General features: G+C 45.5%; 1 protein-coding gene across 1 annotated transcript in view; it reads left to right on the top strand.

The window, feature by feature from the left end:
- LOC109970971 (IQ motif and SEC7 domain-containing protein 2-like) overlaps positions 1-24,530 on the top strand; it is a 139,105-nt gene that overhangs the window by 104,995 nt on the left and 9,580 nt on the right. Inside the window, exons 3-14 of the mRNA XM_020618937.1 lie at positions 12,708-12,876; positions 13,818-13,985; positions 15,221-15,394; positions 15,970-16,065; positions 16,502-17,115; positions 18,701-19,603; positions 20,017-20,175; positions 20,481-20,603; positions 20,706-20,872; positions 21,374-21,513; positions 22,489-22,614; positions 23,497-23,596. Of these exons, the coding sequence (XP_020474593.1) occupies positions 12,708-12,876; positions 13,818-13,985; positions 15,221-15,394; positions 15,970-16,065; positions 16,502-17,115; positions 18,701-19,603; positions 20,017-20,175; positions 20,481-20,603; positions 20,706-20,872; positions 21,374-21,513; positions 22,489-22,614; positions 23,497-23,596 (2,939 nt within the window). The remainder of the gene's footprint in view (positions 1-12,707; positions 12,877-13,817; positions 13,986-15,220; positions 15,395-15,969; positions 16,066-16,501; positions 17,116-18,700; positions 19,604-20,016; positions 20,176-20,480; positions 20,604-20,705; positions 20,873-21,373; positions 21,514-22,488; positions 22,615-23,496; positions 23,597-24,530) is intronic.

Genomic DNA, 24,530 nt, shown 5'->3' with positions numbered 1-24,530 from the left:
GTAGGTAGTTAACTGGATAGGTCAAACGTCAACTCACATTTAGGGCTAACGATTATTTTCACTACTAGTAATCTGTCACTTGGTTGCTTAATAATTGTTGAATCATTTTGTTTATACAGTAAGTGGAGAACGGCCGTGATGGGTGTGTAAACAGTGACGAGGCCTTCGTCACTCACAACATTGATCAGTTACCCAAACAGCTGCTGGCTGATTTTCTGTCAGTCACCTCATGGATTAATTGACAAATACTTGCAGCTCTAGCTCCATTCAAAAAGCACACGGCGAGAGTCTCTACTGTAGTGAATTCTGCAACATATTCAGTCGTTTATCACTGCCGTTACCATGGAAACTCCAGCTGGAAATCCTGCTGCATCAGCAGTCTGAGCTGCACGTGCACACTGCATGGTTAGCAGTTTTTAATGTTTATTTTTATATGTTTGAAGGTGTAATCATTTAAAATGAGTCAGGGAGGGACTCTCAGAGTTTTTATGACCTGGATGACATTTACAGCATCACCAAGGTTTTACAGCACACAGGGGACAACGACAACACAACGTTGTGCTTGACAGCCAAAACCAGAAATGTGTTTTCTTTCCTTCACACTTTGTTCCTCTTTTCTGTCTCTGACCTTTTTTAGTTTATGGGTTTGTTTTATTAGTTCTTGTTGTGTTTGTCAGTTCTTCCCTGACTTACTGCAGTATGTTGACTTTTTATGTTGGAAAATTTAATAAAAGGGCAAAACCCAAAGTAAATCCACATAACTCACAATCCACAAACTAAAATTCTACCCAAGCAGTGTGAAGGTTGTGTGTATGCTAAACAAGGAGCACAAATTACTAAATCCTGTTCCCAAATGCATTTATGTTTTGCTTCCATGATGCCTCCCAACCTCTGTCACACCTGTTTTTAAAACAAAACTTTAAACATATTAGAAATCAACTAGAGTCGTGGCATCTTTGGCCTGAACAGTGTCTCTGTCTGCAGCTGCCGTGTCGTACCACAGCTCCGTTTTTCTTTAGTAAATTCTGTGACTTTGCAGGACGCTTGGCAGATATTACATTTTTATTTTCATTTGTGCCCACCCACACACACACACTCAGCTTCACAGCCATGATTCATCCTGTGTCAGAGGGAGCAGAGGCCAACAGTGCCAGACCAGAGCGAGCAGCCACACAAGCTCCTGAAATAGACTCCCAAGCTGCTCCGCTGCACAAACCCTCCTCAGGGATGCCTTATGGCTATCGTGCAGATTAATGATGCTGGGTATAATGGTGTTATGATGCTGGCTTTTTCTTTTACTACCTCCTAATGAATGAATGGACATAGATGAGATCAGTGTCATGTGATAAGACAAGATGATCTTTCTGGATCTCTGTGGGGAAATTCAATTATGAGAGGGAGAAGGTGGGGGAACACAGCCTGACCCAGTCCGGTGATAAATAAGTTAGAGGGGTTTGCTGATGCTGTAATTTAAAACCACATCTCTCCAGGTACATTTGTTGTTATTTTCTTAATGTGGAGTTTGTCACACAGATTTGCTGATGTAGTTCAGCACTGTGAATGTTTCTGTTTGGACTAGAACGCTTCGAAATGTCTCTCTATCACTTTCAGCCGCGCTAGTGGTCGGCTGTGTGCCTGTAGTGGTAGTCGGTCCACTGCTTTGGTCTAGACTAAAACGTCTCAGCAGGTATTGGATGGACAGGAACCACTGAAGAAGTCTTAAGCTGTGTCCACATCTCAGCTGAAGTTTCCCTCCAGTGCCTCACACCTGGTCCACAGCAGTGTGAACAGACCAGACCAGATCTGGGCCACCTGCGTATGTGCTCCTTGACCCGATTCCTCTCTGACCTTTGACTGTGCAGCGCCGTCAGAACGGTCATATCAGAATCCATGTGGTAGTTTTAACATCTCCTCCTCTGCTCATACGGCCTGTCGTTATCATTCGGCGTCAGCCCCTCACAGACCGGTAACAATAAACATGGAGGAGAGCGACGACAGTGACGGGGTCAGAGGAGAGACCAGGACGTTTGACATGTGGTGGACATTTATGGAGAAGCGTCTGATCAGGACAAACTGGGAGGAACATATCGTAACCCAGTGGTTTGGGAGGAAACTGGGCCATTTGACTGTCACACACACCACCTGGTTGTTGTTCCTGTGTGCACGTGGCTCACATTTCAGTTACATCTGTGCACGTGTGGCAGTTTAGGAGCTCAGTGGTGTTCACACCGGAGCCGGGTACACGGCGCTGACACACATGGACAGGAAGCAGTGACACAACAAAGGACAGATCTGGGTGTTGAGGCCTGAGACGTGATTCTTTGTTCATATAGTTCAGGCCTTAGTGCTGATGAGAGTGGACTGCGTGAAAAGCAGAGTACCTTTTTTATTGAGAGTTTGGTTTTAACTGCATTACAGATTGAGCTGCAGATCTCTGGGCTTTGCTCTTCATTAAACCAACAGGCAGTAATGGTTTATTTGGTCTGTTTGCTTTCAGAGCATTTTCCTCTGCGACAATGAAATGTTAATGCTTTGTTTGCTGGTAGTAAAACAGCCCAGGAAAAGAAAACAGCTCATAAAATGGGGATTAAAACGTGAGAGTAAGCTTCACATAATGTGTTATTCTTGACCATGAAAACAGCAGTTGAACAATGGTCAAAGCTTCTGTTATGAGGTTGTTTTGTCATCTGACTCATTCATATTTTAGGCAATCACCAAACGTTGTTCCAAGAGTAGAGAGATGATTACATTTGGGATGAAATGTGTTTGAGATGCAGGTTTTGTGTCCATATCAACCATTACAGGTGTAAGCCTCACAAGCCACACAGTCTCTGCTCAGTGTTGTACTCTTCTTATATTAAGCTACATGTAACCTTAAAGCTGATGCTTTGGAGTTGGTCTGGGTTGAAATGTCAAAGCAACTGCTGGATACTAACTACAAATGACAGTATGTTCATTATGGATTCATCTGCTGATTATGTTCTTGATTTTGTTCTAAAAGCATCAGACACTTTCATTATAAAAACAAGTTGGTCTTTTTGCTGTGTCAGCCTGAGCTTTTGGACTTCCTGTGCCAGCTGACACCCAGGGAGCAGCAAGCGTGTGCACCCAGCGCTGACACATCAGCTCTGACTGACATGTAATAGTTCACACAGAAAACAGATCAAATACTCCAGACTATAACCGGGTCCCATACGGTGAAAACACGATTAGAATGTAGCTACTTTCTCCCCAAACGAGGCTCTGATGAAACGTTGCTGGCTCGGTGATCCAGCCTTCACAGAAACGGGCTCAGTTACCCACGGCTGCTGTTCATTGCAGAGGAAGCAGACTGAGACTTACTTGAGGCCAGGCAGAATAAAAGCTCCGTCCATCCATCATCATGGGGCCAACGGAGACACCAGCTCTAAGAAAAGGTTGTTTTTAAGACTTGATTGATCGAATCACTGAGTGACACAGTGGAGCGGCTGAAGCACCAACAGCCTGATGGATGGACGGGTAAAGGTCAGCTGAAGGGCAGAGACCTGGATTAGAGTGCATGAAAAACACTGACACTGTTGGATCAGATAAGGAAGCAATGAGCATGTTTGATACTCATTCATCTGCTCGACCCTAACCCTAACCCTAGAGAGGAGAAATACCTAACGACGGTAAAATAACAGCTTGATTTGTGTTTGTACTACCAATAAGATGTTTGGGACCAGACAGCCGAGGGCAACAATGTTCCAAAAGTAACAAGTAAAGATGAGAAAAAGAAGCTTATTAGCATTTTTACAGATTTTGATCCATTGTAGGCACCTGGACAGAAAACACAGCTGAGAGAGGTTTTAATGAGTCTGTAACTAAAATTGTAAACATGGGGAGAATAAAAATAGGGCCTTGAAAAGTGAAGGACATGTCCGTTCATCTCCTGCAGAACCGACCAGTAGCTACATCCTGTAAGTTTTGAGCTTTTTAACCTTCAGGATCATCTTTTTAAAACACATGAACAAAACTGTTACAAAATTAATTATACGGCATCTTTGTTTGTTCTAACTTAAGCATGTGTGACTAACAACCTTACAGTGATGAATCCAAAGACCATATAATCAGCCAACTACATTATTTTGTTGGGACATGTTTGGTAAAATCCCCGTTCAGGACTTCACTGTGCAGTATCTCCAGCTGCGAAGGGGCCAGCCCTCGATGCTGGTATATCAGAACTAAAGATCCTGCTCCTCATTGGCTTTCAGAACGTTTCTTCAACTCCAACCAAATTTAGGATGACGTTTGTCACACTAACTGCTTAATAATAAAATCATCACTGTAGTTCAGTGGGTAGAGCAGTTGTCTCCCAACACAAAATACCAAAACCGAAGAAAATGCTGGAAAGTCAGAGCTGGGGTCTAGAACAATCTGGCAGCGTCCTGTGGGAGGACGCTGCCTAAATAGAAGTGCAAACAATAACGAAACAGGTGAAACCAATGTGAGTGATGAAGAACGCAAAAACAGGAAGTAACGTCAAAATAAAAGCCGGACAGGAAGCAGCGGAACCAGATCATGACAACTCCATGACGTTTCTGTCTACTGCAGTGAACTGTCCAGTGTTAGAACAAAGTCTGATATTAAAATTTCCCTTATCATATGTATAATACAAGGTTTAGCTACTGCAGCGCTGCACTGCATTACAAGAACAATGCTGTTTTTATCCTCCGTCTCTTAGCATGATATCGTCTACAGTTTTTCAAATTCAAATTTTATTTGTATAGCGCCAAATTACAACAAAGGTTGTCTCAGGACACTTTACAATGTCAGGTCTAGACCTTATTGTTATTTTTATTATTATAGAAGAAAAAAAAACCAAAAAACCTTGAGCAGCACTTGGCGACAGCCGGGAGGAAAAACTCCCCATAGTGCGCCAGAGCCAGGGCTACCTGCAAAAAGGTAAAGGGAGAGAGAGAGAGGACACCGTTAATGATGGGTAGTGGTGGCATATAGATGGATGGAGAAGGGGAGGAGAAGGGAGGAGAGAAACTCAGAGCATCATGGGGCCCCCCAGCAGCCTAGGCCTATAGCAGCATAACTCCTCCCCTTCTCCATCCATCTATATGCCACCACTACCCATCATTAACGGTGTCCTCTCTCTCTCTCCCTTTACCTTTTTGCAGGTAGCCCTGGCTCTGGCGCACTATGGGGAGTTTTTCCTCCCGGCTGTCGCCAAGTGCTGCCTCCTCAAACTGCTTCAGGGACAAAGTTTTAAAAAAGACATTCACAGCCGCTCTTTTATCACATGATCTGCTGGGATTATAAGGCTCTACGAGGTCTTTAAGATACGATGGAGCCTTGTCATTAAGGGCTTTGTATGTTAGGAGAAGGATTTTAAATTCTATTCTGAATTTTACAGGGAGGCAGTGGAGAGAAGCTAATATGGGAGAGATATGATCTCTCTTGCTAGTTCCTGTCAGTACTCTGGCTGCAGCATTTTGGATTAACTGGAGGCTTTTTAGGGAATTATTGGGACATCCTGATAGTAAAGAGTTACAGTAGTCCAGCCTGGAGGTAACAAAGGCACAGAGTCAAGTTTGTGGCCTCCAAGGATATATTTACTCAGTATTCAGAAAACCAGGTCAGCTGGAGACATTATTTAACACAAGTTACTGTTAGCTTAATTAGCTAGCTAGTCTTAGCTGATAAAGTTTGTTTGAACTCAGGGTGATGCAGAATTTCTGACTCAGTGATCTGGCATTCACAGATGTTTGGTGCAGCTGCAGCTCAGGAAACATGAGCAGGATGGGAAACAGATTGAATCCAACATCAGTCCATGTGTTTAGGGCCAAAATCAGGACCGGACAAATCTTCTCTGTGCTTTACATTTCAGAACAGGGTGCTTTGCTCTGAGTGTTCACGGACGGAGAGAGAAGGCTGGAGCAGGAAACCCACCAGACTGTGAATCACAGCATAAACTAGATCAGCCCGAGAGCAGAGAACAGGTTTAGTTCACCTGGGCAGGAGATCCGTCGCACTACAGAGAGGAGGGAACAGCCAATGTCTGACTCCCGTCGCAGAGATTTGACCGGGGCTGTGGATTCTCAGACGTCTCTTTGTTGTTGATTTATTCTTTAACAAAGTAATTTTAGTCGCCTACAGTAAGTATCACCATATAGTATCATATTATTGTTTCTATGAATGCAAACTGTAAGAGTATCATGAAAACCATAGTGCAGCTGAAGGTCCTGAGGACTCATCCAGTATCAGTGTCACACAAGTGGGTTGACATAACAGTGAAACAATACAAAATGCAGCAGAAGACGCTAACAACACATGCATGCAACAAAGGGAGAGTGAGAGGACAAAAATGATTTAAAAGCGCACACACAGGACCATCTGTGGGGGGAGAACATGGCAAAAGGCGAGAGAGAGAGAGGTGGAGATGACGTGTAGTAGCTCGATGCCTCAGGGTTTGGTGCCATTTGGTGCCAGTTTGGATGACAAGCCACAGAAACCCACACATCAATACACAAACACACACCGCTCACACACTGGTAAAACAAGGCCTGGACACTCCCAGCCTCATTAACCCACATTTCCCAGAGTGCCCATTGTGTCCTAATGTGGAGCGCTGCGAGCCCACAGGGCAGCGGAGCAGGGTGGTCTCAGATATGTGACTGGAAGGACCCACCCAGTCCACTAGGAATCACCAGATTAATCCCAGTCTGTTTCTAATTACACCATATGCAACAGTGACGTCTGTCACCGTGCACTGACACAATTTGTTTTAGGCTTTTATGGACAAATTAAACAAATGAGACGTCGTATTTTAATTTGTAAACTTTACAGGTGTCGCTCAGCAGTTTTTACTGTCACCCTTGGGAAGCGCTAGGCTGGGTGTTTCACCGTCTGTCATCTTGACGCTAAGACCACTGCTGGTTGTGACGTGTTGTCCACAAAAGATTTCCTCATAGGATGATTTCAGAAGGGAGTTTTTCCTCCCCACTGTCGCCAAGTGCTTGCTCAAGGGGGATTTGTTCCCTATGTAATAATATTGATAACAGTAAGGTCTAGACCTTAGTTTGTAAAGGGTCCTGAGATGACTTTTGTTGTGATTTGGTGCTATACAAATAAAATTTGATTTGATTTGATGTCTTCTACAGCAGCCTCCTCGCTCCTCAGAGCAGGAGTAAGAGCTGTGGAATGTCCTTCAAGATCTGGACCAGACAGACTTCTGGTTCAAGCAAGGATGGAGGAGTGAGGAGCGATCAGTTAAGGAACTTGGGATGTACCCTGGGTCTTTGTATAGTTGTGAGGACACTTACTGTATTGATATTAATGCCTGCGGGTGGGAGTAAGACGCGAGGACATGACTCAAGTGAAGGAAATGTGGGACTTGAGATGGATGACTTGAGAATTGGGATGCGGCCACTGGATCCTCTGGCCTCACATCCTAACAGTAACCACAGCTAAATGTCTGCCCTCAGCCTTTACCCTAACCCTGACCTAAACCTGGTTCTAACCTGACCCCCAAAGCTAAGTCTGGACCCTCAAACAGCCCTTTGAAGGTGAGGGGAATGGACAATGTGTCCTCACAACAATTGTTTCAAACAAAATGCTCTACACAACCATAGAAAGTCATGCACACACAGCAGATGCTGTCCTGAGCTGTGCATGTGATTACTGATCTCAACAGTTAATCACAGAACGTTATTAATTACACCAGACTGACACACCGGCCTCCTGTGTGAATGACTTTGACAGAGCTGCAGGTGTGTGTGTGTGTGTGTGTGTGTGTGTGTGTGTGTGTGTGTGTGTGTGTGTTCCTCTGCTGCTCCATGTTCTGCGGTTTGTACAGCACACTTACACAGTCTGTATTAGAAACCACCGCAGTCTGCAGTGTAGTAGCTGGAGGCTACGGAGGCCCACAGGGGACATAAGCAGCAGAGGAAAGAGCAGCCAAGTAAAATGTCCTTCTCAGGCAAAGGCACTGTTACTTAACTGTTTATTTACTTTAAGTACAAAACTACTGTTTAATCTAAATTTAAGCCCCACAGTCCAAACTGCTTCATGGCCCCGTGGAGCATGAACACTAAGAGAGACAGACAGACAGACAGGCAGGTCAGTGAATCATCTGGTCATCGTCCTTTTCCTTCACGCACTGGTGTCAGGCCGCAAAGCTGACCTTGTCTCACTGGGAGTCGCTGCCTCTCCTGCCACACCACTCACTTCCTGTTTGTCACGGCTGTTTACATCCAGTGTGGAGATGTTCACAGGGTCACTCAGTGCAACGCGTGCTCACAGCCAAGCACAGGGCGTTTCAAAGACCTGTCTTCTGTACCCTGACGGTGGCCTAGTGGTGACCCAGTAGGACCACAAAGAGACTGAAACCCCCACAGAGACACCAGTCTTTAACATAGCTGGCTGATCCACTCGTCTGTTGTTCCTGTCTGTCACACACAGTAAGGCTACTGAATAGACCGACTAAAGATTAATGTGTCTTTGTGCCTTAAAAATGTGGAGGTGGACCCCAGACCCGACTCTGTGCCACCTGACAGACCATGATGTGCCCGATGAAGTGGTCGCACATCTTTTTATTCTGGCTGTGTGTGGTGGCAGAGTCTCTGTGTGTTATTAACTCCACGTGACTGTGTCCATGTGTGTTTCTATTGTTTGCACAGGAGCCGGCATCATTGCTTTGACACTGTAGCCCACATAAATCAGATGGATTTCTAATCAGTGTCTGTGCACATGTGTGTGTGTTGCTCAGCAGCAGCCACGGTAACACAGCAGACTATTCTCACTCAGCCTGTTGTGTGTGTGTTGCAGGTTGTGTGTTGCTGCCAGTGTGTTGTTAGTTACTGCCCTGACTATGGAAGCAGGATGACAAACAGAAGCAGTGTGTGTTTATGTGTGTGATTCTCTGTGTGGATTACTGTACATCTGACAGGAATAAGAAAAACTGCATCTGATATACTGTGTGTGTGTGTGTGTGTGTGTGTGTGTGTGTGTGTGTGTGTGTGTGTGTGTCCTCTTTCCCCTGACTCATGTGGTTTCACAGGAAGAACAAGCTGCCGAGCAGACCCAAGGTGTATGTGTGAGTGTCTACGTGCTGCAGTGGGTTGTATCTGCTGTAGATGAGGCTGCATGTTCTGCTGGATTCTGCAGAGTGTAGCCGTGTTTTAGTGAGTGCACAGACAGATTTGTGCAGTGGGGCAGACTGAATTCATTTTACAGCTCTATGAAACTGTGTTTCAGGTGTTTGACATGTTTAGTACTCATTTAGTGTAGTGTACAGCCAGCTATGTGCTGAGACCTTTGACTGTGTCAGTCTTGTTATTTGTTGCAGTATTTTATATCTGTCAGTTTTCTGGTTTTCTGAACAACACTGTGTAAATAGTTTTGTGTGTGTGTGTGTGTGTGTGTGTATTGGTCCACTGCTGTAGCATAGCGAGTGTATCATCTGCAGTGTAACTGTCGCACACACATGCACAAACAGCACAACACCAAAGTTTCAGGCACTAAAAGTAAAATGAGGACGAATAGTTTTTGTTTGTTCGTTAATGTAACACACTGTGTAGTAAACCTGTATACCAGGTACTTGGCAGATACTGTAGGTAGTCCCAGTGCTGTCTCAGTGTTTGTGTCTCTTCATGTGATCCCAGACTGTCTCCACGATGCTGGCATCGGGGCCCTGTGGGGTCCGGACCATCTGCTGCAGGACTCCCGGTCCTTTAGCTCTCATAGCAGCAGTAGCAGGAGAGCTAACCGACCAAATCTAAAAAGGCGAGTCTGGCACAGATGGGATGTTGTCCAATGTTGGGGTCACCTGAAGTTTACTGTGTGACCTCAGAGTGGTGCCGCGTGCCAGAGGAGGCTGCCAGCGTGGTGCTCAGTGCACAGCCGGGGTATAAATCAAACACACCTCACCTCAGTTCAACCCTGCAGCTGGCTCAGACTCACCAGGTTGAGGGAGGAGAGACGTGAACATAGAAGGGAGGAGGGGAGGAAAAAAATGTAATGTAAAGTAAAAGAAAGAGGAGCTGTAAAGAGAGGAGAGAAGGGAAAAGAAAGGACGGGGGGAGATGAGGAGGAGTGGAATGGGGAGAAAGGAAAGGAAAAAAGGAAAAGAGGAGAGAATGAAATGAGGGGAAATCAAATGGGAGGATGGAAGAAAAAGGTAAAGAAGGAGTAAAAGAAAATGAGAAAGGCGATGAATTCGAGAAGAGAAGGAGATAAAACGGAAGAAAGTATGTGAAGAGAGGACACGAGAAGAGAAGAAGAAGTAAACAGGAAACAAGAGAACCGATTAAAACAGAGGTGCACAATAAAGAGCAGTGGAAGATGGAGGAATGTGAGGGAAGCAATGAAAGAGAAGAGAGATGAGGAGGAGGAGGAGGAGGAGTAAACAGAGTTAGCAATTATCTAGAGTGCCTTCATCTCAGTTCTTACTGCAGAGCCTCACTGGGATTTATGTGCTGTCAGTATGTGTGAATTTAATTTATCCAGGTTTAGGGACATAAATGCTGCATCATCCCAGAATAATGTCTTCAGCTTCTTCCTCATCTCTCTTTATTTGTAATTCTACTGGTGAGGGGTTTCTTTGTTTGTTTGTTTTTGTGGGTTTTTTGCCAAATGTCCTAGTAACTCTGGTGGAAGTCTTAGTGGCAGCAGTGGTTATAGCTGCGTCGTTATTTTACTGGATCTTCAACAGTATTATTCTCTGATAAAGGTTTTAAATCACAAGGCAGCTATGAGATAAAAACACTGTTCAAATGCCTCCAGAACTGTACACACAGATGCACAATGTTGTTCACAGTGTTGTTCTGAGTAAAACAAAAGACCTAAACTGAGACAACAACAGGCACGAAAAGAAGAGCACAACATCAGGGATTTCCAAGAACCCCGTATTTACACAATGTACAAAAACTCTGTTACAAGTAAAAGTCTGGAGACGCCGGTGTGTGGTGGACGTCTGCAGGCTTTCAGGGCAAACATAATGAAAGACAGTTTGGCTGCAGAACACTACATGGCTGCAGTTTGGAAACATGTTTTTTAGGTTCTACAACCAATATTAAGCTCAGTAGCAGCTGATTTACACTTTCTTCTGTGCTACATTTTGGTTCACATGTGCACAGTACAGGCACCAGGTCCTAAGAGAAGTGTATTGAAATGACCAATGTGCTCGTTTACATCGTTAGTGTTGCTAAATACGCTGCTAAAGTGAAGAATTGCAGTGATGCATGGTAATTTGTGACAGTTTTAGTAAATATCCTCCTAAATGTCTAACATATAGACTGTACATACAGGTGGACGCCCCCTGGTGGCCGGCTGCAGTAGAGGCTATAAACCCCTCCCCCTCCATGTTAATGGTGGGGCACAAACTCGAAGTACAAATCAATCAAATTTGTTATTTCAAGTCAATATTATCACACTGCTTTCTGTACAAGTAGTTGTTTTTCTGATGTTTCTTTTTAATACATTATTTGATTTGATATTTTCAGATGATTGACAGCTCTGTTTGGCAGCCTCCATTTCTCTGGTCACTACTGCACAGAATCTGGTGGCAAACCGTGTCACAAAAGCTAAGATGGCTGCCCCCGCTTTTAAAAATTGTTTTGGCTTCACTTTTGCAGTGGCTTGAAGTGGTGACGTGTCGTTCAGCTGTATTTATACAGTCTATGGTTTAACCCCGCCCCTTATCCTAACACCTGACCTAAACCTGATTCTAACCTAAAACCAGGTCTGACCCCTCAAACAGCCCTTGAAGGCCTGAGGAACAGACAACATGTTCTCACTCCCAGCGTCTGTAACCCATCGGTCCTCACACTGATAGACCTACCAGTGCACACACACACATTGTCTTCCACAAACACAACACACTGTACACCCACACTCACACACGCTGTCCACCCCCCACACAGACTCACACACACTGCTGTTAGCCATGACTCACCCTCATGTGACTCAGTGTGCGTGTGCGTGTGCGTGTGTGTGGGGGGGGGGGTAGCTTGGCAGCGCCCACGTTAGCTTCTCTGCCAGTTTCCCAGGTTGTCTATCAATGACCGATCGGTTTTCAGTTGTCAAATGTGACTTGACACACCTGGTCCAGTTTATACTAGTTTGTTCCAGTTTGTCCGTCTTGTTCTGATTTTGTTCTGCTCTGATCTGGTTTAGTCTCGTGTAGTTTGTCCACTTGTGCTGAATCTGGATTGTTCTGTAGTTTAGTTAGGTCTTTCTTGGTCCAGTTTGATCTGGTTTTACTCCAGTTAAATCTTGTTTTGTCCAGTTTCATTTAACCCCATTTAGTCTAATCTGCTCCACTTTTCCTCGTACGGTCCAGTTCACTCGGGTTTGTTCCAGCTTCGTTTAGTTCAGTTTGGTCCTGGTAAGTTCATTCAGGTGACAGATGACTCATGTAAATTTATTTCCATCCTTTACTATTTTTTTATTCTGCTTCCTTTTGTTTTATTGTCCTTCCTCTTCTGCCTCACTTTGCAGCCTTCCTCCTTTCCCTGCATGTCTTCACTCCCTCCTCTTCTTCTGTCATGGAGTTTTCTTTTTCCCTTTACCTGTCCTTAGATTTGTTTGCTCTTCCTCCTCCTCCTCTTTTGATTAGATCACCTTTCGATCCATCCTACTGATTCCCTCCCACCAAAATGTCAGGAAACAAACCCGTCATCACATCAGTGGCTATGATGGATAACCCTGTCTCTCTGTGTCTTCTGCCTCTCTCTCAGCGTGGAGGGCGACTCCCAGTGCCCGGAGGCGCTCACTTTTTCTGATTCGTCCTTCGGCCATCAGCCTCCCTTCCATCTCTATAGCAACAGCCCCCTCACCAGCCCCTGTGATCCCTACAGCTCCACCTCCACCAGCGGGCCCCTGGGGGCCTCACATACACACGCACAGGTACTGACCTTAAAGCGCCAAAACACACACCACATCAGCTGATGAGCCAGTCTCGCGTTTTGTCTCATTTTCCTCTAACTGTGTTTTTATCTTGTTCTTTATTGTTTGACTTGTTTGCATTATTTTATTGTTTTGTTTTCATTCTCTGTAAACTGCTGTGTGGACCCTGTTTTAGAAAAGTGCTCTACAAATAAAGTTTATTACTGTTACATGACGGGATGTATCACCAGGTTGGATACAAGTGAGTGAAACTAAAATTACATTTGAGCTGATGATTCTGAGAAATCTGATGTTTAAAAGGTATAAATCAGTTTGTCTCTTTGTAGTGGAAGACATACTCAGACCCTTAACTTAAAGAAAAGTAGTTATACCACAGGGTAGAAATACTCTTACAAGTAAGCATCCGGCATTCACAAAGTTAATTACGTAAAAGTACAAAAGTATTATCATCACCAAAGTACCAGTACTCATCCAGCAGAACGGCCCGTGTCCCAGTAACGTCTCTGATACTGGATCATAGTGACTAATTACTGTGTCCATCACTTTAATGCTGCAGCTGGTAAAGGTGGAGCTGATGGTAACTACCTTATATACTTATACTGGGAAGTACTTTCCATCCTGCTGGGTAGCTGGTGGATTTCCTACTGGGATCAATAGAGTCTGATGGTTCTACTGGGTTTGGTTTGATTCATCTGGTTCTGGACCTGAAGTTATCAGGTACATGTAGTGTAGTAAAAAGTACACGGTCTGTCTCTGACATGGAGTCACAGGATGAAGGAGCAGGACATGGAAGTACTTGAGTAAATACAAATACCTCATATTTTTGCTTAAGTAAAGTAGGTGAATAAATGTACTTGTAGATGATCTGCTGGAAACTTTAAACGAGTGCTCGTCACCATCTCTCTCTCTCTCTCTCTCTCTCCTCTCCTTTGCTCCTCCAGGGAAGCTCTCCCATCTCTCCCGCCAGCCCGGCGAGCCTTACCTGGGCTCAGCGCAGCCGACACCAGCCGGCCAGCCTGGCGCTCCGCAAGCAAGAGGAGGAGGAGAGCAAACGCTGCAAGGCTCTATCTGACAGCTATGAGCTCTCTACAGACCTCCAGGACAAGAAGGTACAGCACTACAGCAAGTCATGAAGTCATGGACCAGCGAGGTTTTCGTGTCATCGTCTCTGAACTGCAAGCAGAGCACACCAACAGCGTAGTAAACACACACTCCTGTTGTTTCACACACAAATAGACATGCATGCTTTTCTTTAAATTATAGATGCCCCAGGCTCCTAAACTAAAGTGTGTCCACTCAACCATGGAAAAGCTTACACACACACACACACAGGCATTTCTTCCTCACCAGCATCGATGCACTTCAGCACATTAGAGTCCCACATCAGTGCTTCCCAGGTTCCGACTGTTTTCCTTCTGTCGTGTCTGGTGTTTTATATGAAGCATCCATATGTTGAAGTCCATGTGATTTCTGTCTCCTGTCTGGGGCTTGCACATGTCACTCTCTAATGTAATGTTGAATATTTTTCCATAATTTGCAACTAAATATACTCACCAGCCACTTTATTATGTACACCTGAACATTTGTATGCACTTCATTGCAACACTTGAAGCTCAACATGTTTCAGCTTTTGGTGAAATTGTCATAAATGTATAAATTCAATTACATGTTTAGTTAAAGGTCGATGTTGTACTGGACTACATTATATTGAGAGGTGTCTCTAATATTCTGACCCTCTCATGTTTGTAGCTGGGGAGGACAAAAATATAGAGACACCCCCTTTAACTATGACCTCAATAATTTATACATGTATGACAATTTGTTGAGCTTCATAAACAGATGTTAAGGTGGAAGTGTTGCACTGATACAGGTGTACCTAGTAAATTGGCCAGTGAGTGTGTGTCATATGTCTGTGTTTGTTATAGTTTGAATAGCAGCGGCAACTAGAGAAAGACGTAACATGAACTTTAGTTCAAAACAAACCCACAGCAAAGGTTGAATTTACTTATTCTTGATGGCAGCGAGCAACACACCATCTGCCTCCAGGTTTGACCCTTGACGTCTGTAAAACCGCTGCTTTCACCTGGCAACACTTATGGAGTACAGAGGTGTGTGCATCCAGTGACATTATAAACGGAAAACCTGAACAGTCACAAGCTGTAACAAAGATAATAATGAAAAAAAACTATTTATTGTTTGTTCAGTAGCTTTCCATAAGATTCAGTATTGATATTATTATGTATTATAGTCCGTGACAGACTGCAGGGGTTTCTTTCTGTTCCACAGTTTTCCACAGTCTCCATTTCCTCATTGGTTGCCTGTGTATGATAATGCTCTCTGATAGGTGGAGATGCTGGAGAGGAAGTATGGAGGCCCGTTTGTGTCCCGACGGGCTGCAAGGACGATCCAGACGGCGTTCAGGCAGTACCGCATGAACAAAAACTTTGAGAGGCTTCGCAGCTCTGCCTCCGAGAGCAGGATGACCCGGCGCATCATCCTGTCCAACATGAGGATGCAGGTACACATAAACACCGCTGTAGCTACTGCTGAGGACCCGGGCTCTGGACCACAGGGCACTTTATCATCTGAAATCATCCGAATGCATTAGTTTTTTAGTGAGTTATGATGCAGAGGTTAGTTCGACACTTGTTAGGGTTCAAATACGAATGAAACATCATATCACAGTGACAAACTGATGTGATGTTAGCATCATCACCAACGTGTGTCATTTTAAAGGGATCACTGTCACATCACACGTTAAATAGTCAAATAATACTTTAGTTAATGAGATTTCAGTTTTGGAGTTTCAATAAATGTGCAGAAATTCCTTAAAACAGGTTTTCACTTTGTAATTGTGGGTTACTGAGTGTACTTGAAGTAAACATGCACTATTTTACTGTGATATTTGACTTTATTGTTTATTTTTTGTTGAATATAAGGGAATGAAAAAACTGACTGAGAGAAGGAGAAGAAGATCCAGTGACAGAGGATAATGACACAGACACAATAAGAAAGTGTAAAACAACGTGCTCGGGTTCGCTGTGCCAATTCTGATCTTGTACTGGTTGTGTGTTGTTTTCTCGGTGTATCCAGTACTCGTTTGATGAGCGTCAGCCACAGGGTCAGGGGTCAGCAGGTCAGCAGGGCTCTGAGGACACAGGAGACATGGACGACTCCTTCTCTAAGCAGGTGAACCCATTTTTGTTACTTCCTCAACTAAGCTGCAGAAAAAAAGTCTCGTTGTGTCCAACCAACAGATCCACAGAGACTCAGCTGATTCTCATGTCTGACAAAGAAAAGCATCAGCTCCTCACATTAAAGAAGGTGGAACCAGAACATGTCGGTGACTGTTGCTTCTAAATAGCTGAGGTTCATTTTCTACCAGTGAACTGACTCATGGCTGCAGCTCTAGGTCACTGAATGGTGACACAGTGGGTCGGACACAGCAGGGTCGGACACAGAGAGGGGATCTGGTTTGGAAGGAGGAGGTTTCCTCCTCCGACAGAGGAGACCTGATGAGGTTCTGGAGACTCGGCCCTGCTGGGCGCCGGGTGGGGGTGTGTCATGTCTTCCATCACCCAGCTCTGTGTTTGCATTGTGTTCATGCTGTGTGTGTTGACTGCAGGTAAAGTCCCTGGCCGAATCCATGGATGACTCCCTCACCTGCCAGACTGGCCGAGAAGACTCACAGGAAGCAGGAGGAGAGGGAGAGGAGGACGACGAAGAGGATGAGGAGGAGGGAGATGAAGAAGAGGAAGAGGAGGAGGAAGAAGGTGAGGAGGATGAAGAAGACGAGGAGGTAGACTACAGACAGTGTGCATGGCGCAACACCAACACATCCTCCCGACGCACCACAGGCCGGCCCACAGGAGTAGGAGGGAGAGGAGGTGCCGCCATGCACAAGGACAGCACCGCCACCTCCTTCAGTGATGTCACACTCTACATGGACGAGGGCTGCCTCCCCTCTTCACCGCTGTCCCGCCCACCGTCCTCACCACTCTCCCGCCCCGCCTCCAGCTCCGACACAGACTACTGGGGAGGAGGGGGAGGAGGGGGAGCAGGGGGCAGAGAGGACAGCAGAGAGACAGAGGGAGGCAGCAACGCCAGCCGGAGGAGCAGCACCCCCTGTACAGAGTGTCGGGGGGAGTACAGAGGGAGGGCAGGAGGAGGAGGAGGAGGACACCTGCCTGTCCTGACCATCGAACCACCCAGTGACAGCTCAGTGGACATGAGTGACAGGTCAGCACAGCCAATCAGAGAGCTTCTACAGAGATCCCAGGTGTTATTGTTACGTCAAACCTAATCCACACCAGCAGTTTCCCTGCTTTGTTCCTGGTGGTTTTCATCACTGTCTTGGAACATAAAGTTTTTACTCAATAAATGTCTTGATTTTCTGTTTTAAATGTCATAAAATATTGTCACAGGTCCTCAGACTTCCTGCCACTTTCATGGCTAAGTAACAACTAGCTCAACAGGAAGGGCTGCACAAGTGTGAGAGGTTTGGCAGAAAATGGCAGAACAGACTCAGTATTATTCTAACTTTTTTACAGAGGTAACGTTATGATGCGCTGCCATTCCCTCACACAGGCTGACTTCCTCTCCCTTTATTCCTTATTCCAATACCCAACATTCACTTATCAGGAACACTGAGCTCAAACTAAGCCAGTGTGACTCACAGGTGCTGCAGTAAATCTGAATGAAGGTGATGATGTTGAGACTGTCACAGAGGTGGTGTTTCACCTGAGTGACCACTGTGGAAGCTGCAGGTCGTGCTGCTGTTCATCTGCACTGAGTTACACTGAGAGCGGGTTCTGCTATTTTGCCAACCCCGTTTTTTTATCAATGAGGCTAAATAACAGAAACACCTCTCTGTGTTTAGTACAGCTGCTAAATGTAAACATCATCCACAGCTACATCTTGGTGTCATCATGGATGCTTGCCAGACAAAACTAGGTAGGTACTGTAGGTAGAACTTTATTGATCCCACAGTGGGAAATTCCAGTGTTCCAGCAGCAGTAAAGGACAAAACAACATGGCACCATAGGAATAAACACCCCACACATATCTTGAGAAAACAAGATCCAGGTACCTGAAAAACCAAACAAAAATATAGTATTTCAGAAACAATCAAGAACAAGATTAGACCTTCCACAGTTTGTCCCTGAGACACAAGTCAAAAAAGAATAGTATTGAGAAGAATCAAGAAAACAACCAGGAAATCAAGAACAATCGAATCTTACTCTCACAATTAATCCCACAATGGGGGAGGGAAACCTGTGTTTCAGCCATAAGGATCTCTGAGGAACTACTCAAAAATACCTAAAGCAGGGCAATGTACAGTATTTGAGAGAGATCAGGAACAAGATATTACACATGAGCCTATTTACAGTGCATTTCACCCCCAGGAGCTGAATATTGCACCTCAGTTGACTATTACATAGTCCCTCATACTTTCACCTAGCTTATCCCTGCAGTGATGTGTTGTACAGTCTGATTGCTGTGGGGAGGAACGACCTACGGTAACGCTCCTTCTTACACTGGGGATGTAACAGTCTTGTGCTAAAGGAACTGTTCAGAGCCTCTACTGTGTGGTGCAGGGGATGGGAGGGGTTATGCATGAGAGTCCCTATAAGATTTTAACTGGTCAGAACAAGAATATATAAACGTGGATGTGTTTTAGATGGAGATAGTTGGGGTAAACTGTGCCGAGCCCGACTTGTTCTTGTGGCTACCACAGTAAAAAGACAACATATTGGACAATAAGCTTTGTTTTCCACTTGTCTGGAATTATTCTTTACCATTAACATGTGGTTTAAATCCTCAGGTCAGAGCGAGGCTCCATCGGACGCCTGGTGTACGAACAGGAGCCGTCAGGAGTCGAGCGAGGAGGAGAGAGGGAGAGGAGGGCAGGGGGGGAAGGAGAGAGCGGAGAGGATGAGCGAGGAGGAGGAGGAGGGAGCAGTGAAGCCGACTCGCCACAGGGAACCATCAAACACAAACCGAACGGCCGCTCGGTCTCCACGGCGCAGGGACAGACTCGCAGCCCCGCCAACGTGCCCCTGCCGATACCTTCAGCCCGCACCCTGCCCTCACACCCGCTCCCTCACCCGCTTCAGCAACCCCACCCTCACCCATCTCCCATCCCTCACCTCCCCACCATCCTCCACCACCACCCGCAGTGTGGCCAGCCACACATCATGCACATGCACTACAGCCACGGCGGCAGCCCTTACATGCAGCACGCACACTTCGCCCAGCACCACTACCACCACTTGCACCACCAACACCACCACCTCCCCCACTCCTACCCAGAACCCCCATCTTCCCCACTGCCCTCACCTGTGCCACCGCTCACCCCTCTCTCGCCCCTGCCGCCACCACTCACACCCTCACCACTGTCCTCCTCCTCTTCCTCTGCGCTCCAAAACATGGAGGTACAGCAGTACCATGCCCATCACCCCCACCTCCACCACCACCACCTGCTCTGCTCGGATGGAGACAACGAGAGTGTCAACTCCACCACCACCAACTCCAACGACGATACCACGGTCAACAACTGCAGCTCCGGCTCCTCGTCGCGTGACAGTCTGCGGGAGCCGATCGGGGGGGCCGCGCTGGGGAAACAGACCTATCAGAGAGAGAGCCGCCACAGCTGGGACTCACCTGCCTTCAACAATGACGTGGTGCAGCGGCGGCAGTACCGCATCGGACTCAACCTGTTCAACAAGTATGTGTCTGTAAACATTCACACAAGGCTCAGTTTCCAAATCCTCCTCTCATGTACTTTTACACAGTCGGGGGAAGTCAGGGACAAACGACCTTAGACGTTAACGTACAAATGTAAAAAAGCTTTGGATATTTCTGCACAACAAACTAAACTCACGTTTGTATGTTTTCATGCACAATATAGTTGGTTGTGCATAAATATTCAGATGCAAATGTACTTCATAACACCTCATTTATAAATCCTATAAAACGTGTAAATAATATTTGCACTATTGTTTTCTGAACAGAACACAATATGAGACTTTTCTGATCAGGTCTAAAAAATCTTAAGACAAATAACACGATGGAAAACTGAGGAACATAAGGTGCTTTTTAAAAGCAAGGATACATAAAGACATTTCTTGTTGGGTACAGGAAGCCGGAGAAGGGGATCCAATACCTGATTGAGAGGGGGTTTGTGTCTGACACGCCGGTGGGCATCGCCAGGTTCATTCTGGAGAGGAAAGGACTGAGCAGGCAGATGATCGGAGAGTTCCTGGGCAGCCGGCAGCAGTTCAACAAGGACGTCCTGGAGTGAGTAAAAACATTCACAGGACTCCACCTGACACTTGAGAATAGCTGCGTCAATGTGTTTATGTCCTCACAAGGACAGAGAGCTGAGGACTCCTTTCCATTCCAGGCTTGATGGTTTGTGCTATGGTCTTTACAACAAGGCAGATGGCTAGCAGCATCCTCTCCCTGACTGAAATGAAGGGGTTTGTGGGAAATGTAGTCATCGCTTTCAAGTTATAAGAAGCAACCACCCCATCCCCATCCTAGTGTAGGAAAGCTGTGAGGGGAGGGGGTTTAACACCGGTGTCTTCTGTCTCCGACTATAGCTGTGTCCTGGATGAAATGGATTTCTCAGGGATGGATCTTGACGATGCTCTGAGGAAGTTCCAGGCTCAGATCAAAGTTCAAGGTGAAGCTCAGCGGGTGGAGCGCCTGGTGGAGGCCTTCAGGTACTGAACCGCACCACAGGTTTGAATCCCAGAGAAGGTACAGTTTGCCAGTGGAGTTTGTCATGTTTCCTTCATTCCCTCTCTCTGTCCATCTCTCCACAGTCAGCGGTACTGTGTCTGTAACCCGGTGCTGATCCGACAGTTCCAGAATCCAGACACCATCTTCATCCTGGCCTTTGCCATCATCCTCCTCAACACAGACATGTACAGCCCAAACGTGAAGCCAGAGAGGAAGATGAAGCTCGAGGACTTCATCAAGAACCTACGGGGTCAGTCGGTGGACGGTCTGCGTCGTTCACCGCACAGATTTATACTCATAAGAACCTTGCAAAAAGACAGGGTTCCCCCATTCCCTGGAAACTTTTGACCAGTTTTCCAGTCAAGGAAAAGTCATGGAAACTGAGTTAAATTACACAGTGTCCTGGAAAAACATCCTGGAAAATGATTTTCACATTTTTCTATTTGCCATCAAATCTTTACCAGATTGGTTTTTACATGAATTTGAAGTCTCTTTGTAATGAAGCGGGCGAAGCAGAAACAGCAGCGTCTTCTCATTCAGCGTCTGCCATGACCTCATTAGTGTTTGATCGATTGACAATGACAATGAGATGAGAGTCCAGATGTACAGGGTAAAGAATGGAACCTAAAATGTTGTTCCCAGGAGGAATGAGTCAGGTTCTGTGCTCTCTGTTTGTATGTGAGTTTTCAATGCTTAGTTTTTCTGTTTATCATAGTTTCATATCTGAAATGAAACTGTATGTTCCCATCAGGCGTTGACAACGGTCAGGACATCCCCAGGGACCTGCTGGTGGCAATCTATGGAAGGATCCAGAAGTGGGAGCTGCGGACCAATGATGACCATGTGTCCCAGGTCCAGGCGGTGGAGAGGATGGTGGTCGGCAAGAAGCCTGTAAGACCCTCTGACCTCTCAGACACGTATCTTAAACTCTGTCCACAAATTTTCATACGAGACATTTTATCTGTTCTATAGGTTTTTCAACTCAAATTTTTGAAAAGTGTAACGTTATCTCTCAAACTTTATCAGCTTTTGACCATTTTATTACAGTTTTCACAGCAGTCTCTTCTGTAGAGACGTGTAAAGAAAAACAAATCAGTAAATGTTGTTGAGGATGAAACCTAATGATTTTCAGGACCCTGATCCTTCGTCCAGTGCCACCATCAGGAAGAAACATCTACTTGTACACAATGAAAATGTAATGGTCAGAATTCCATAAGGTTTACTAAGAATATCCATGCTCCCCAGACTTCTTCTCTACTACTGGTGGTGGTGTTGGTGGTGCAACTATCGAGACCTGGAGTATCTGCTTTGCAATAGTTATTTAAAGATCTCAAGAAAGCAAGTTTCTCTTTGTCCATTTTTTAATTATGAGGAAACTAACAAAAAGTAAATGAAGTTTTGTGCTAGAAAGTTTACACTGTAGGACTGAAACCATCAGTCGCTGGATGATTAGTGCATCAACAGAGATTGATCACTAACTGCTATGATAACTATAAATCGTTTGCTGGGTTCAGCCGTGGTTATCTGCTTCTCTCTGTTTCACGTCATTGGAAAGTGAATATCGGTGGGTTTTTGTCTGTTGGTTGGACAGAACAAGACATTCGAAGACTGAGAGCTTGGACAGTTTTTCCAGACATGTTTTTTTTTTACCAAATCCATTATTCATTCTGCAGATTAACTGATAACAAAAGGAAATCGCTTGTTACAACTATTAGATGGTAAAACCAACAAAAATACATGAATGTCAAAATTATGTGGGGCAATGCATCAGATGTACAGACAGAGGGAAATGGTTTGTAAATCTAAATAAATGTATAGTGGCAGATTATTTTAACCCTGTTCTAACATTTTCTGTGTGTGCTACAGGTGCTGTCCCTGCCCCATCGCAGGCTGGTGTGCTGCTGTCAGCTGTTCGAGGTTCCCGACCCGAATCGAGCTCAGAGGAGCGGCATCCACCAGAGAGAAGTTTTCCTGTTCAACGACCTGCTGATGGTAATCAGTACCCTGTATGTGTGTGTCATAGGAAGACCATTGTTGTTCCCAGTGGCCGACTCTGGCCACTGGTTCAGATACATTGATGGCACCTGGGTCAAAATTTTAATCAAAGAACACATCGGTGCAGAGGGCAGCAACATCAGGTCCACAGGGAGGTTGGCAGAGGAGATAGTTTGGCCTTCCTGGACTCGGCTGTACGACAGAGGCCTGAATATCAAAGTATACAGGAACCCCCCACCACCATCCACTAGGGCGCTAACTGGGAGCTGTCAGGACCCTCCAGCGCCAGGCTGAGAACGTGCCTCTGAGGCCAAAGGGGAAGGAGAAGGAGCATGAACACATCCTGGCCAGAGAGAACAGGTGGTGTGAAAGAAGAGGCTGGTACGGCCATCACTGCATGGAGGAGGTGGTCTACGTCACCACTTGTCAGCCTCTTACAGTGCAGTCCCTTCATCCCTTCCCAGGCAGTTTAACTCCCAGCCACACCTTGATTCATGTGAACTGAAAGAGCCATGGGATGACCAGGTGAGGCGGCATGTCACTGCAACGGCCGTCAAGGTGTTAACAACTTCACAGAAGTCAAATCCCTGGGGCTCCCCACCAGCCAGTCAGAGCTGAAGAAGGTGAAGCGTCTTCAAAAGAACCTCACGCAGATCCGCTCACTGGTTTTTGGATAAATGGAGACCAAGATCATCAAAATCAAGCGGCACTCCCTCCTCATTTGTCTCTTGTGCTGTTTCCTCTCTTCTTCCTCTCTCTGGTTATCTCCCTCGGTTTTCTTCATCGTCATGTCGTCCCCCTTCTGCTGTGCCTGACTCTTCTCTCTCCTGAATCCTTAACTCATTCTCTCCTCATCTTTTGTCTCCTCTTCCTGCTCAGGTGACAAAGATTTTCCAAAAGAAGAAGACTTCTGTGACCTACAGTTTCAGACAATCGTTCCCTCTGGTGGACATGCAGGTCCACACCTTCCAAAACGCATGTAAGTACTTTCCTCTCTCTGTTCTGCCACACTCTCCCTCGTTATCTCCCTCTCCTGTTGTCCATCTGCTCTGTCCATCTGTCTCTGCCACTCAATGTTTTTTCTCTATTTCTTTTTTGCACTTTCTCAGATCTTTATTTTTACCCCACAGTCAGCAGAACCACAAACACATATACACTGAGGCAAACAGATACACACACATACACACACACACACACACACACACACACGACGTTGATGACATCGTACTCGTCATCGCCCAGAGTCATGAATGTCTGATGTTCTGTGTGTTAAGTCAAATCCAATTTTATTTATACAGCCAAATATCACAAATCACAAATTTGCCTCAAGGAACTTTACAGTGTGTGCAGCACATGACACCTCTGTCCTTAGGCGCTCAAATGGGATCAGGAGAAATCCCCCCAAACCTCTTTATCAGGCAAAGAATGGAAGAAAGCTCAGGAAGAGCAATAAGGGAGGGATCCCACTTCCAGGACAGACAGACAGAATAGATCAACTCAATAGACTGTCAGTCATCAGAAAGACACGTTTGTATATTGTAACACAGAACATTTTATAAACACAAAGAACCTGAAGTCAGGTTCTTGCTCTTTAGGCCAAGAATGTCCAGGAGGAGCATAGTGGGGTAGCAGGTTGTTATACAGTTTCTTATGGTTTAAAAGGTTGAATAAGGTCCAGCAAATACAATTCAAACTGAAATAAATGCCTGGTGAAGTAACTACCAAATGTCTATTGTGATGTAAATTTGGGGAGTTTGGATTGAATATTTCCTCAGGAGGTTCACTAATACGGGGCCTGCGTTGCTCAGTCGGTCGAGCGTCAGTCTTTTAATGTGAGTGCCCAGGGTTTGAGTGCATGTTTGGGCATAGCTTTGTTATCCGTTTAGATTTTCACAGTGAGTTTGAACACTCAC

The sequence above is a fragment of the Monopterus albus genome, unplaced genomic scaffold, assembly GCF_001952655.1.
Source record: "Monopterus albus unplaced genomic scaffold, M_albus_1.0 scaffold212.1, whole genome shotgun sequence".
In the NCBI taxonomy this organism is placed as follows: Eukaryota; Metazoa; Chordata; class Actinopteri; order Synbranchiformes; family Synbranchidae; genus Monopterus; species Monopterus albus.
This window is presented reverse-complemented; position numbering and strand designations above follow the sequence as displayed.